The sequence below is a fragment of the Sinohyriopsis cumingii genome, chromosome 1 (assembly GCF_028554795.1).
Source record: "Sinohyriopsis cumingii isolate HCF-2022 chromosome 1, ASM2855479v2, whole genome shotgun sequence".
In the NCBI taxonomy this organism is placed as follows: domain Eukaryota; kingdom Metazoa; phylum Mollusca; class Bivalvia; order Unionida; family Unionidae; genus Sinohyriopsis; species Sinohyriopsis cumingii.
The window spans coordinates 38,479,405-38,495,745 of NC_142961.1; the positions used below are offsets into that span (position 1 = coordinate 38,479,405).

At 40.8% G+C, this 16,341-nt stretch overlaps 1 protein-coding gene across 1 annotated transcript in view; it reads left to right on the plus strand.

Annotated features, from left to right (window-relative positions):
- LOC149806737 (ubiquitin thioesterase OTU1-like) overlaps positions 1-13,235 on the plus strand; it is a 45,980-nt gene extending 32,745 nt beyond the window's left edge. Inside the window, exon 2 of the mRNA XM_089957024.1 lies at positions 10,527-13,235. Within this exon, the coding sequence (XP_089813150.1) occupies positions 10,541-11,470 (930 nt within the window). The 5' untranslated portion in view covers positions 10,527-10,540 and the 3' untranslated portion in view covers positions 11,471-13,235. The remainder of the gene's footprint in view (positions 1-10,526) is intronic.
- The last annotated feature ends 3,106 nt before the right edge of the window (positions 13,236-16,341 follow it).

A 16,341-nucleotide genomic window follows, 5' to 3' on the forward strand; every position in this document is an offset into this window, starting at 1 on the left:
AACTTGCGTCGAATGGGTTTGTGTAAAGTGTAGGTAGCTTGTTCTTGTAACCATCGTTGCACTTGAGGTAAACGGAGACTTTTCAGTCGCGTTTTGGCAACACGATACAATTTTTGAACTCCTGCGTAACCTGCAGGATGCGAGGGATCGTAGTAAATGCTGGCTAAGACTTTTTCCATTTTTTGTGTTGGTTGGTGTGTTAATAAGGCACCCACTCTTGGAAGATGCTACTCTTTTTCTCTTGGGGTACTTTCTTGGATTGCAATGCTTTGCGTGTGCGACCAGCAATAGGTGTTGAAGAGGAGGATATCTGAGCGGGGGATATCGGTTCTTGTTTCACTTCTGTCTTCACTTTCTTTTTCTCTTGTGATGAAGAAGGGGTGGCCATCATCTTTTTAATCCATCCAATTCTGGAGGTAGTTGGTGTTGTTAACTTGCGTCCTTTTTCTGGTGGAGTTTGAAACCCTTCTTCTTCTTCTTCTTCTCCTTTTTCTGTCTTGGTCACTGGTAGTGGTGGTACTGGTACTGGTACTGGTACTGGTGATGGTGCTGGACTTTTCATCAAGGTCTTAAAATCTTTCAGAGTGGGTAGAGCTGTTTCGTCTAAAGCTTTCTGGTGAAAGAGTTGCAGTCGTTGCAAGAGTTGACCGTACTTTTGCGATTTTTCTGTTTCGGACAAATCTTGGCGATCCATTAAGGACTTCAATTCATGTTGTAACTGGGACATCTCGCTCAAATGGGGATTGGGAGGTAAATGCGGGGTGCGTTGTTCTTGCCACCGATGGTATTCCATCCATCGTTTGTAAGGCACTAAAGCTAGTTTTCGTCCTTCCATAGGGTTGTCAGGGGTCAATTCTGAGATCTTGGGACTTCCGAGGGCCTTTTTATCTTGCTCCCACCAGTCCTCCCAACATGGTTCCCAAGACTCCTTTCAGTATGGGGCCTAACAAGAGAGGCAAAATGCCTCCACGTTGGACCAACATCTTCTTCTTTTGACGAATGGGAATTTTCTTTCGAACCATTTGGCGAAGAACGTGACGATGTTTGCTTAAGCATTGTTTCTGGTGTTTGGACAAAGGGATCGTGCCTTTCAAATCGTTCAAACAACATTCGCACACGGTATCGATGACCTCTTTGGAGGCCGATTGAATGAGTTTTTTTCGTAGAGGTGAAGAAGCTTTGGACAGGACAGATAACATGTCCCCATGTTTGACTAAACGTGGTGGTAGTCCTTTTCTTTTCTTTCCTTGGGGTTTTCTGGAGGGTGACATCTTTGAGTCTTCAGGAGCACCAAAAAAACACTGATACCCCCGACTTGGTCACAGGTCTTTTTTATACTGGAACGCGTCGCCACTGATTGTCTTTACGGCGTATCAGTTTGAGGACAGGCATGACACGTCGTGGAGGGGTACGCAACGGACTAAATCGAGCCAGTTCTTGCTTGGACAAATCCAGTAAACTTTGTAACATACCCGGTCTTTCATGGACTTTGATTTTGGGAGAAGGTACTTTGTGAGCAGCAGCCACTGCCACTAAATTGGAGGGTCCTGCCACTGGGGAAGTTCTTTTTGGGGTCATCAACGGAGAAGTTCTTGGTGTGATCAACGTCTCCAAGTACTCTTCAGTTCTTGGTGTCATCAATTAAGAAGTGGATGAACGTGAGGCTGCCGGAGATGCGGTCACCGCCGTGTCAGGTCGTGGTTTGCGGGTGTAAGGTTGCGTCCTGGCCGAAGTGCCTCTCTTGCGACTAGTTTTCTTCTGTGGACTTTTATTTTTCTGGAGGCTTCTTTTCTTTTCCCGGGGTGGTGTCTGGTCAGAGGAGGGTCCCGCCACTGGAGAAGTTCTTCTTGGGGACCTGGTTTTTTTCTTTTTCTTCTTGGGGCTTCGTTGGACTTTTTTCTTGGGGATAACTTTGGGGGCATTAGGATCCCATCTTAAGAGTGAGCGAATGATGACCCCTCCTAGAGTACCACTCCCTCCAGGTTTCAAAATGATTTGTTTTTTGGTTTGAGTGTCGATGCGGGGATCGGCCAGTTGGACCAAAGCGACTTTGTTTCGATCGAAAAAGCGTTTGGTTTGATGAGGAATCTGAATGATTCCTTGGAGTATTTGACGTGCCGTCACCGTGAAACATCGTAAGACTTCTTTGAGACTAGCTTCTAAGACACGAGCTCGTATTTGTGGATTTTTTTCTCGACTGATGCCATACAAGGCACGAATCAATTTGACGGGAAGATGCGACTGAAGGGACGTCATGTTCGCACTGTGAGTGAGACAGACGAAAAAGGGTCTGAGGTTTTTATAGATTTTTTTATGTGGAGTGAAATGAAGTCGAGGACGGAGACGTGTACAGGACAGGCCCTCCGTCTTGGCACCAGTGGTGAAACAAGTGGGTACGAAATCGCAAATCCTCGGGGGTCGTAGGTTTCAAATCGACGAGTAAATAGGCGTGTGGAGTTTGAGTGGCATCGTCGTACGCCTGAGTCAGCCAAGGCGTTCCTAACTGTTTGGCTAAGACTTGCACTTGCGATTTATCTCGAGGGCTTTTAAACAAGACCACGTAATGCGCATTGAGACTGATGGTGCGATGGGGTTTATTTTGTTGAAACAAATTTTGGGTGATGTAAACGACACTGGCATTACGTTGATGCCCTTTGCGCGTAAATCACAGTTTAATTTCTTCTTCGTCTTCTCCTAACATGTCGTCGAAAATGACCAAATGGGTTTGACGGGAGTCAGAGACGATGCCGTTGTCTTCTTTAGGAATGCCTTCCACAAACACGATGGAATCGCCTTGACTTTCTCGCAAGAGGCTGTACGCCGATTGCCACTCTTTGTAACACCACACGATCCGCTGAGGTGGTCGATCGATCAAATGATGTTTATGTTCGATCAAACGTTTGACAAATTCGGTTTTGCCTGAACCGCTAGGTCCAGCATTGAGCATGTTAAAGGGATGGCGAAGATACAAAGCCTCCCAACTGGCACGATCTAAGTGTTCGTCGATGACTTTGACAGTGGAGGAAGAGGGAGCAGAGACAGCAGAGGTAGCCATAGTGTGAGAAATGTCACTTGTGGCACGAAAACAAACAAGACAAGAGTTTATATACTTTTTTTCAGAACACGTTTATTGAATGTTTCAAACATGAATACGAAAGACAAAAATACATAAAAGCCAAAGGCTTAAGGATAAGGGTAAAAGGCACATGATAACCATTAACGTGGAATAAACACAAGTGTCTGTACAACATGTTTTGGGTAATGTTCTAACCAGTTCTGTAGTAGGGGGTAAGGTCACACAAGTGTCCTCCCGAAAGGGTCTTTGAGGCCTGTCCACGACAGTCCCGTCCTGGGTGACGGGTTCTTCTGGCACCGTCACTAACACAGGTTGAAAAGTCGCAAGGCTCACAATCGCATTCCACTTCAGAAGCCCCACACTTGAATTGTGCCTGTTTAAACTTGTTTTGTGTCTCTCTGAAAGTATTCATCTTGTTCGCTCGGTCTTGGTAGTCACAATGAACTATCGATCTTGCCTAGGGTTCCTTTTTATATACAGACCAATACCGACGTGTCCATACGGTAAGGTGAAATGATTGGGAAGTCGCACTCGCTTCTGGTACACGATTTGATAGACTTTTTGCAAGGGTCGACTGACGATGTGGTGAGTGGGTAAACGTACAATTTTGTTCGGTTGATAGGTGGTCACTTTAAAGTTTGCATCCTCTCCCGATTGCAAGGCTTCTTTCAATACCCCAAAGTTCACCACACGACTGGTACGATAATTCAGAGTCAATCCTTTCACTTTACACGTCGTGTGCAATTCTCCTTGTGGGTCCCGGTATTCGTAGCCGTAATTTTTGGGACCACCACTGACGAAACTTAGAATCTTGTAGTCGGGATGTTCGTCTGTCCAGGCTCCTAAACGGTCTCCTTCGATGTCAGGGTGCTGTTGACTCGGGTGATGGATGTAAATGCAACTGTCCGTGTCAAAGTACAGGACACGTTCCCCTAACAGTTCTAAAGCTTCGTACAATTTTAAGCGAGCATGAGCTGTCACGTAAGCCGCAATGATGACATTTCCAAAGGGGTCGTCTTGTACAAAGTCCAGATCTTCTTCGTAATTGACCAAGATCAAATCCTCGCGAACGACGTCCACGTGTTTCATGTATTTGGTTTTGTCGTGAATCATCTGAAAGTAGCGGGAAGGTTCTGTCAAATATTCCGTCTTGGGTAAACACGGTCGTTGTGCCATTTTACCCCAAAAGCAATTTAACATCACTTTGGCAAACGACCGCCTGCCTTCGTTTTTCTCGATGTGGTCTAAAGAGATGCCTTCTTGTTCATAGTATTTCTCTTTGAATGTCTTTTCGTCTTCGGAAGTGTGACACCAGGAAGGATAGCCGCTGGCTTCTTGCTTCAGTTTCAAAAAGGCATCCACGTAGTCGGCGAAAATGCCTTTCTGACTGGGGTCACCCTTGTGGTATTGTTGTGTCTTGGGAAAGTGGCAAATTTCGTACACTTCTAACAGTTGGTATCCCATGTCCAGAGCTTTGAACAATTCTACGCTGACCCAGGTTCCCGTCAAGGCCCGTTCTTCCTGGGTGTGCTGACAAGGTTGGTCTTGGTTGCACGTTTCGGCACAAGTACGACACAATGGAAACATTAGTTTGCCTTGACAATGGTGAGGTAAGACGGGATGGTATAGGTTCGTGGGAGGCAAAACTTTACACTTGATCAAGCCTTCGTATTGTCGAATGTTTTTCAGGTCGATGTGTTCCGTGAACAATTGTGGGTGCCCTGCAGGAAAGGGACAATATTTGCACACGTAAGGATACAACGAACACACGTCCAAGTATTTGATTTCTTCTCCTTTCTCTTCGTCGGCTTGGTACAGCAAAGAGGTGGCATTGGTCCTTCCTCCGTACAAACTATCCCTCGGGTTTAGGGGGTCCATCAGCTTGTAACTTTCCACGGCACGTTTAAACTCGGGATCGGTTTTCATACGGTGATCGTACTCGTGTTCCCACATTTCCACCACTTGGTATCCTTGCTGTTCTAACCTTAGGCGTCGCTGACAAGTGTCCTGGTACAAGTCTTCCATGGTTCGTTGTAAAAACTGATTTTTAGTGCTACGATCAGGGTAACAGACGGGACATCCGTGAAATAAGCAACCGTTAAACTCGTACACGATCTTGGGGTTTTCTAAGTCCCAGCCATCGACCGAATACGTTCCGATGGTCTTTTCGCCTCCTCCGTTGCGGGCATGCTGAATCCATTTGTCTTCCTTGTCGCACAAGTAATGTAACCAACGTAGGGCTTTGACCGAGTATTGACGTTTGACATAGTGGGTCGTTTGAGGACTGATGACAGCCACGGTGTTTTCAGGCATGAATCGTTGTCGATACACTAAGGAACACGCTTTGGCAATGGTGCAAGCTTCTTTCAAAGGATCGACCCCTCCGTGTTCCATGAACAGTTCTCGAAATTTTCCACAGCAACTTCGTAAAATGTCCACGTCGGAACGACAATACTTTAGCATTTCTTCCTGAAAGTCGAAAGGGTCGGAGGCGTGAGTCTGGTACCAAGCGTAGAAAGCTTCTTGTTGTTCGGTACGCATGTTGTCGGGGTCGTAATAGTGAGCCTCAGGTAAATGGGGTAGAACGGCGTGTTGATTGGCTTCCGTATTGAAAAAGTGTGGAAAGTACCCTTTAGCCATTTCTGTCATTCCAAACGTTTTAGGCATTCGACTCGAAGGCATGGCCAAATAGCTCATCGAATCTTTAAACTGCACTTGTCCCACTTGCATGAAAATGATTTTGGCTCCGTTCAAAGTGACTTTAGGACGTTCGGTGCCTTGTTCCGTATAGTATCTGAGAAGAAACTATCCATCGTATCCGGAGAAATTGTGAGCCATCACTGTGGCATGACGATGACAATCTCCGTAACGTTCGATGTCCTCTTGGCTCCACGTCTTGTCGATGGGATCTAAAACCCATTGGGCAAAATCGGCTAACGTGTTCGGTCCTCGAAAGATTTTTTCACGCCCTCCGAGAATCTTGCTGCAGTGAGGGCAATGACTGAAGATAGGTTCTTGAATGCACTTCTCGCACGCTCGATGAGCCACGCAGAAATTAGGAATGTGAATGCCAGTCTCTTGCATGCATTCGAAATCGAAAAAGATGAAATTGCCTTTCTTCTTGTGACCGTTTTATTTCTCTGGATGGGGGATGGTATTTTGCACGTAGCATTCGTGTTTCAAGTCCACGATGTGGTGACAAATGTGACATTTTTTCTTTCCTGAACATACGTGTGCCTTGGCATTATTGGTACGTATGCCTTGTCGACACGTAGGGCACAGTCTCAGCAGTTGACAAGCACATTTCTGCTGTGAACCTTGCGTCTTCAGATGTTGTTGGTAACAGGCAGGCCTGACAAACGTGCGCAGACAAGCAGGACAATGTACTCTTTCTTGTCCTTCGCTCAGACAGGGTGGAGAGGCCAAACATCCTGGGCATTTCGATCCACAATGTTTGTGTTGCTCTCGATTGTTATAGCCATAGTCACATTTCTCACAGTAATAACTGTATCCCAGGAATCCAGTGATAGTGGTAATGGTGTCGAAATGGTCATCGTGATAATAGACATGAATGTATTTTCCGTCCTTAAAGTCTTTCCCTCGAAACAACAGAGGCCCACGCACTTCTTGAGGGTGCACTTTCAAGGTGTAGCGTGGAGCTAGGACATCTTGCAATTTTTGCATTTCAGGAATGCCACAGGGTGTGTCTTTGGACAGGCCAGCTTGTTTCAACAGGAGTTCTGCTTCGTTTCGTTGTTTGGCTCGGTCCGATTGTTGAATAGTTTTCCAGGTTCTTTTCCATTGTGCCGTGTCGTTCTTGTTGGCATAGGTTCGTCCCACCACGATGGCTCGGGCTAAGCACATCTGGTCTTGAGGGTTGTTAATTTGGTCGAGACTCTTTTTGGTGCTGCGAAGGTCGTTCACCAATAACACCTTATTGCGTTGTCCGGTCCCTTGAGGAGGAGAGACGTGGGCCATTTTCAGTGTGGCTTTACCATCGGTGATGTCAAACTGGTCATTAGATTGTTGTACGTGTTGAATCTTGTCCATGACTTTGGAAGGAGTTAGTTCTGCGGGTCTGCTAAACTCGATCCAAACAAGGGATTTCAAGCTGTCGTGATCTATGGATAGTGTCAAGCGATCGTCTTCTTTGGGTTGACATTGTCGCTTGAGTGCGGTGAGCAAAGAATCCCACATCTCGGTGATAAACCCTTCTGCTTCCTCCAGTGGTACGTCGGACTTGAAATCTTTAAACATCACTGTGTAGGTGTAAGCCGTGGTTCTAAATTTTCTAGAGGAGCGCTTTTCGGTCTCTCGAATGGAATAGTACTTTTCAGGGTTAACTAAGGGTGGTGAACTTTGTTTAGAGGGTTCGGATTCTGGTTCACTCATGTCCTCTTCAAAATCACTGGCATGAATTTGTGCCAAGACTTCAGCTCTGGTACGAGGCGATAGATCACGTTTCTGCCTCTTACTTTCTTCTTCTTCTTTCTTCATGAATGAATAGGATCGTTTCATCTTGAGTGCAAAACGTCAAATGACTCAAGTTTAAACACCACAGACTAATTTATAGTCATGACAAACCAGCGTATATAAAAAGGGTGTGTGTCTTGTCCTTTCACTATTCATTTCACTCTCAAACCGAGCACAACGATGGAAGAGACTACCCAGATGGAACGTTTCATCAGAGCTTTGCGAGGGGTCATTAGAAAATTCTCTTCAGACCAGCCGACGGACTACTCTCCTTCCTTTCGAGATAAAAGTCAAGATACTTGCTATATCTGTCAGAAGAAAGGGCATTGGTCTTCAGAGTGTCCAGACCGTCAAAAAAGAACAAAAACCGGGGCTAGAAAAGACAAAAGTCAAGATACCTGTTATTATTGTCAAGAAAAAGGACATTGGTCTCCAGATTGCCCAAAAAAGAAACAAGAGGAGTCGGAAGAAAAGAGGGATTCTTCAGAAGAAGAGAGAGATTCTTCAGAGGAAGAAAGCAGCCAGGTGAAGAAAAAGAAACAGGAGAAGAAAAGAAGAAGGGAAGAAAGTGAGGAGGAAGAGGAGGAAAAGACTGTGACGGTGAAGAAATTGAAAAAAAGAGAGAGTAAAAGAAGAAACAGAAGAAGTGAATGTAATTTATAAAGCGTTCTGTTGTGAATTGTGAATTGGATTGTAACTATGGAGAAAAGAATCAATTAATTATATAAGGTAAGTGTCTTTGAGTTTTGATTTTAAAATAAGAAGCTACACTCACGCACTCATACACAGACATGTACTATAAGGGTAAAATGTTTTTTTTTTTTGTTGATTTTTAAGTTATTGGCAAATTGAAAGGCTATCTCTTTTCGAGAGAAGTGGGTGGCCCTGAAAAGGGCCTTTTTTTGGTGTAGGGGTGAGTTTAAGCAATCAACTTTAACTGCCTTAAGCCTTTGCCACGGCCGAGGCCTACTTCTGATGATGATGATTGGGTTGAAATCACTAAGGGTGGTACGATAGGCTTAGTCACAGGGTTGGCGTGTTTAGTTCGGGAAGGTCGAATTCTCTTCGGTCGTGATAAAGAAGTCTGATACATTTGTTTCAGACTTCTTAACTCCGCTAAAATGTCCAACAGTACCGTAGCCGTTTGATTTTCACCCTCTTGTTTCTTTGCTGTTACTTCTTCTTGATGTTTTTTCTTACCTCTTCTTGTTGCTGTTGCTGTTGCTGTAGGAGAAAAGCTTGTTCCGCTTCCTTTTGTCGTTGCATAAATTTCTCCAATTTTTCTTTCTGTCTCTGTCTAAAATTCTCCACTTGCTGTAATGAAGAATGAGACTAAGGTTCCGGAACAAATTCTTGCGAGGTAAGAAAATCCACAAAATCCCAATGTACCTCTTCTGAAAGTAAGTCCGGGTTCCCTTGGGCGGTCTCCACTGCTGTTGCACCCCAATGGATCGTTTTCTGAGTTTCCGTCATGTTGAATCACTGTCGCATAGATTGACAGCACACAGGCGCTAGCGAATCTATATAGACCACATGACTTCACAGACTGCTCTCTTCGGATTGGATGCGGACTGACTGAATTTTGTAACGCGTGTTCGGATTGGTGAATGGACTCAATCCGTTTCAATCCTTCCTCTACCTATAAATAAGCGCAGTTCACTGCATTGATTCACCTGTTCTCGTCGCCTCACGATGTGGACCACAGTTGAATCATCCACCCTTGTGTCTTCCATGATGTTTAGGACGGACATGCTCATGTATGTCCGGTCCAAGTGGACTGTTGTTGATAGGACAGATACTAGTCTATGGATGAGAAGAGTTTACATAGAAAGACAAGGATGCCTCAAGAGGGTACTTGTGTATGGACCTGAAGTTAGAAGGAGTTTAAGAAGAAGAAGATGTGACAGATGCCGTCTATGTGAATATTAATATTAACATAAACCCAAAGGCCCTTTTCAGGGCCAGCCATATTTCTCGAAAAGAGAATGACTTTTCAATTGCCTACCCCTTTATAAAAATTTTTTTTTAAAAAAAAAAATCCCATGTTCAATTCCCCTTGTCCCTAAAGTAGTTTTTTTTTCTAACATGTTCAATTCCCCTTTGTCCCTAGACAAACCCACACTTTATTCCCATGTTCAATTCCCCTTGTCCCTAGACAGACCCAATTTCTATTCCCCATGTTCAATTGCCTTTGTCCCTAGAATCGATATTTTTTTTTCCATTGTTCGAATGCCTTTGACGCTAATCTCAATATTTCCTTTTTTTTTCCTTTCTCCAATGTTAAATTCCATTGACGCTAATCTTACCCAGGGTTTTTTGTCCATGTTAAATTTCCATTGACGCTAATCTCGCCCAGGGTGGTTAATGTTAAATTTCCATTGACGCTAATCTCGCCCAGGGGGTGTTTGTAATGCTAATTCCCATTGACGCTAATCTCACCCCTTTCACTACTATCTAATGATGGTTATCCGTGTGTGTGTGTGTGTGTGTGTGTTTGTTTACGCGTGTTTATTTTCATTATGTTTTATGAAAAAGGTTAAGTTTCATGATCATTAACAACAACGGTAAGAATAACATTTGGTAGACATGTGCATAGACAATTTAATTATAGTTCTTGGCTTGTAGAATTAGTCATAAATACAAGCTGGATTTGCAAACTATCAACAAAAAAAAAGGGAACAATTATTTGTACATGTGTACAGTTAGATGATGTACAAGACAAATTTACTTAAGCACAGAGTAGGTGTACAAACGTGCAGATGAAAGGATAAACTTATTACATCTTTATATCTAAACATTTGACCCCTTATGTCTGTGTAAACACAGAAATAGCATACATTATATTTTATGCTGACAGTTTTCAAGGTGTTTTAATTAAACTTTGTAAACACAGAAATAGCATACATTATATTTTATGCTGACAGTTTTCAAGGTGTTTTAATTAAACTTTACATCATCATGTCATTTCTTCTTTAAGGTATCTCTTACAAGATGAATTCGTCTGTTCTGCGTCTTCGTTGCCAGTCCAAGGCGGGTCAGCACTACCTGTCGCAGCTCAGCTCGGACTCAAGCGTTGGGCAACTCAAGGAAGTGATATCGGAGGTGACCAAGATTCCAATGGCATATATCAGGGTTCGGCAGGGTTATCCCCCAAAAGAGATAGATCTCACTGATAATACCAAAACTATGTCTTCCCTCCCCTTCCAATCAGGGGACACGCTTTACGTGGATGAAGATCCATCTTTAAGACAGCGTCAGAAGGAACGCTTGGACACTGATCTCCAAGTTCAGATTCAAGAACTATTTGTGCGTGGTGTACTCATGCGGAAAACGGTTCCCGCCAATAATTCATGCCTCTTCACAAGCATCAATGCCGTAATGACCAAAGGTGATGTAGACCTGTCAAGTGCCCAGCAAATGCGTCAGTTGATTGCTGGGATTGTCCTTAGTGACCCTGAGCAGTTCAGTTCAGCCTTCTTAGAGAAGTCGAACTCGGACTATTGTTCCTGGATAATGAAAGAGGATAGCTGGGGAGGTGGCATTGAAATATCCATTCTTTCTAAGTATTATGAAGTAGAAATCGACGTGGTAGATACACAGTCGGGACGCATAGATAGATTTGGGGAAGATATGAACTATAGCAAACGGGTATTGCTAATATATGATGGCGTCCATTACGACCCTCTAATAATGGAACCACTGATACCAGGAGAACCCGTGCAGACTATTTTCTCGACAAAAGATGAAAATATATTAATGCAAGCGATGGAAATTGCATCTGAAGCTAAGGCCACTAGACAGTATACTGATACTGCAAACTTCAGTCTTAGATGTAATATCTGTCATATATTTCTTAAAGGACATATCCAGGCACAATCACACGCCAAACAAACAGGTCATATAGACTTTGGAGAAATATAGACACAATAGCGTGGACCGTACGGGTGTAGTTTATAGCTAGATATTGGTTTTGATCAGATTATAGAGAACAAAAGATGTTTTTGAGAAGAGTAACAGACCAGAATAGCATAAATTGTCACTCGGATGTTGCAAACTTGAGATGTTTGTGCCAAATGTGTACATTTACTACGTTTATCAAGCTACTCTAGTTAAAAGGTAATATAACTTCCTCAATAACCTATCACCTTATTCTATAAATTATTTCTTTTGACATATAAGCAAAAAGCTTTCTTAGAATAATTAATCTAAAATATGCATGAACGTTTTGATGAGAAAACAAAACGTTTTATCACAGTTAAATAGCAGTTGCAGTTTTTAATAACTCTCAGGCATGTTACATAACATTTTATCAACTGTTTTAAAATTTATGTATCCATCAATCAGACCATCATCTTTTTCATTTCCGTTTAGTAAAATAAGTGTTACACCTTGTACTTATTTCAAAGTTTGTTTTTGCATTGCTCATGGGGTAAGAAAGAAGCTAATCGATCTTGGGGTCGAATGACTAAAGGTCAAAGATTAAGGTCACTGACTGAACAGGAACAAAATATGTGCACACATAGCATTTGTTCTACATAACAGGTATGGGAGAAACCTATCAGAGTTGTGTTTGAAAGGTCAGTGTGACTCAGGAAAAAGAAAAAGAAAAAAAGAAACATGGTTCCCATACAGTAACTTCAATTTGGTATCACCTGGATGAACTTTCAGGATGGCTTGCACTTGTAGTGAGAAAGAAACCCTTTGATTTGGAGGCTAGAGCTCAAGGGCACTAAAAAATGAAAATGGTATAAATACAAATATTTCATTTTTTGGATCATACTTCGGATGAGAAAGAAGTTGCACTTAACGTAAGGAAGACGTATACAGCTGTTGTGCCCAGATGTCAAAAGGCAAGGTCATTATTACTTAAATAAGAAGTTTGTTCTGTAATATCGTTAACTCTGCATCATATACCTGGACCAAACTTTGTGGATGGCTTGCACTTGAAGTAAGACAGGAGCCTGTAGACTTTGGGATACAGAGGTTAAAGGTCAAGGTCAAGAAAATTGATTCTATACAAAAAATCAGTTCTCGACCATGAAACCATTACAATGTTAGTGAATGTTTTTTTTCTTGGTCTTCTTTTTTTCTTAGTAGTATTTTCCACATATCTTAATCTTAAGAACCGAATTTATATTTTATTACTTTAACAGCTCGAGAGTGTAATGTTGTGTGCATGAGCACATTGGTTTTAGGAACCTTTTTTTTATTATAAAATGCTACCTCAGTTCTCAGTGTATTTGTTCATTAATAGTATTGTACTACTGTATCGATTCTGTTTACTACATTACTAATTGATTTTTCAGATACATGTAGAGAGAAAGAAATGGTAGATATTCATTGGAACTTCAGGAAAACATACACCCATTGCAATGCTCAGTTTTTGAATGATTTCTGTAGTCAGAGGTTTAACTTCAAATATAATTTGGGAATGAATGGCATTACGAATTAGGAGGTTTCGTTTTCTGTATTTGAAAGTTACACTATATATATATATATATATATATATATATATATATATATATATATATATATATATATATATATATATATATATATATATATATATGGAAAATAAGTGTTGTGTTTATTCATTCTTGGTATTTATTAATTTGATTCAGCTGCATGTTGATCAGTATGTACCAATGTTATATATATTTGCCAGTACTTTTAACGACGATATTACAAAAAAATAAAATATTCTGTCTGTAATAGACAATTTTATTTGTCCATGTTGTTTTTGTGATGAGGACGGTTAAGCAGGGTATTTTGCACTTGGACCTATTGTTCAGAAATTATACTGCGACCATAATCGTGCACTCTTTGAATAAGCAATATTTTTATGGTTATAAAGTGATCGACCTACCGAATGGTTTCTACACACTCGTCTTTACAATTAAAAGGTTTTCGTTCTTAACTCTCTAAAATAATGCATGTAATAGTTATACCAAATAAGTGAATACATTGTTAGCCTACACCACGGCCCATGCATAGCTTTGGCAGAATAAATAAGAGGGAGCCAGTCTGTCAAATCGTCAGAGCTGATGGTAGCATCACACGCGCCGCCAAGATTACAAATATTTCAGATTCAGACAATGCAGAATTTTGCTTGTTTTTTTTTTTTTACGAACTTGGATTCAACGAATAATTCTGATGTCAGGTTAGTCATCATTCCAGTTACCTAATTAATCACGCATTATACTTTTGAGTCTAGAATGAGTTTGAGCGTTTTGGAGTCACGGTCCATGACATTATATTAGCAGCACTCAACACAAATTTGACCTCAAACTCGAAGCACGACATACAAAAATATTACAATTGTTTCTATTTCCTCAGCTTGATATAGCAAATAATATTACAGCATTCGCGATTACTCAACGCCACTCTGCTTTTACCCCTCCGTCGAAGTTTTAAATTGATAATTTATAACCTGATAGTTGTCAGTGGGTCGCTTACATTGTCATATTGTTCACATTACAAAAAAAATACCCCCACCCCCCCAAAAAACCCAAAACAACAACAACAAACAAAAAGAAACGGACGCTGCTGATGTCAGCTACAAGACGGGTCTCGTTGTCCTTTTCCGGTTTTTAGAACAGTTCATTTTCAGTACAACTGTGTCGTCTGCATCCAATTTCTTGGAATTTCTAGTTTTAATATTTCTTACACGAATTAACAAATAGAAACGTACAGCTCTTGGATGCATGCGTTTAAGCGACGCAAATCTGTAAAAAAAAAAAAAAAAATACGAGATTATTCCAAGGTTATCGAAGACGGTGAATTATACATATGTTGTCTGAAAAATTAGACTGATCGACGCAGTTGACAGTGCTAGGGATCACCTCGCGACAGTCGGTTAGAAATTATGCATTGACGAATGAAATGACCAAGTTCTGTTCACGTTTTATATCCTTGGTGCTTGTAGCTTTTTAAAATCGGTGGTGGGTCGGGGTGCAAACAAACGGGAGGGTAAACCAATATTATGAAAGTGCTAAGCAAAATAAAACATATAGCATTTGAAGAAATCCTCAAAATGGCCTTAAGGGATAAGACAGGATTAGTCCGATAAATCAGTCCCTGTGTTGATACTGGTGGACGATATCTGGATCTGATGTCACCTGTTTATTAAATTTTGCTGCATGCAGAATCTTTCTGGAACACTCCTGCTTATAGTTTAGGCTCTTACCGGTATTTGGTAACAGCCGTATCTAGTGCGAAATTCAAAATGGACACAGAACACAGGGTTGTGTTATTCCACGTGGATTCACAGGATTTGATCCAGAAATAGTATGTACATATCGCCAAAAGAACCCTTCAGTCGACGGTAGTTCAACACCTGCAAGGAATACCGGTAAATTTATAAAATATACACCGATGTGTGCATACAAAAGTGGCAACAGATTTGTGCAGATTTTAATGAATAGTTGGTATCAACTCCTAAACCACCAGTCATTAGTATTATAGGTGAGGGGGTTGATTTATCGGCCTAAGACAGGAAAAGTCCAAATTGTATTGACGGTTTAAATTCCTAATACATACAGAATGTTCTGTTAAAAGAAAACTTTGTTGAGAACTATATAAATTTGATGGGGTTTGGGCGATCCTTTTCTGGCTGACTGGACCACGTGTTGTTTCAATTGTAATTTTCGTCTCCTTAAGCAGTCATATTGTGCCAAATGAAGAAAAACTTAAAAAAATAATGAAGGGCTTTCAAATTACACTTGAGGTTTATTTTACAAAATGACGAAAAGCCGTGCGATAATCTGTTTGGTAGTTTATGATGCAATCACCCTTATGCAATACTTTTCACAGTTCCACAATGTATGGCAAGTCGCATCAATGAAAACCCACGGTTATTCATTTCCATTGCTTTCTTTCTCAGTTCAGTGGAATTCAACGATGGGCAAGCCTGCCTTTATGAAAAGGTGGCGCCGGTTTCTTAAATAATAAAATATTTTTCCAAGTTTATTTTATGACGGTGGCTTCCTAGTATGATTTTTATTGTGTTATAAATTATGTCTGGGCCTTCTCTACGTTTAACTGGTATTCCACGGATGGGCGTTACTATGTGCGGTACAGATTAATAACATCAGATGCTGTCATCGAAAATTGATCGCATTTGCCATGCAGTCTAGTACATCAACAATGAATGAAAATATGAAAATCTAAATTACCACGCGGTCATAGGTGAGATTGCTTACATATATATATATATATATATATATATATATATATATATATATATATATATATATATATATATATATATATATATATATATATATATATATATATATATATATATATATATATATATATATATATATATATATATATATATATATATATATATATATATATATATAAACGATGGATAACATCTTGCCGAAATGTATTACAAATACATGTACCAGTTTATGTTCATTTTCTCTTCCTCAATTTCAATATCTGAACGCTCCAAATTCACATATGTTTAATTCTGTAACCATATTCTGCCAAAGTCTTTCATTTGCAATCAGGTGTTAAATTCCAAGTGATGCTCGTGTATTGATAAAATGAAATAATATAAAATGGGAATATAGCATATCTCGTTTTACCCTTTCGGTTTTACCGCTCCAAATAAAGTCAAATATGGTGCGTTCAATTCATTTTGTTTGTATGATGTAGGATTAGGCAATGCTGAGAATACATTTTGACAAAACTAATGATTTGATCAAAGTTATTTTTACAATAGGGGACAATTTTCTCATGAAACAGCCCATGCTTTTTGTTGCTTTTTTTAACTTCTTTGC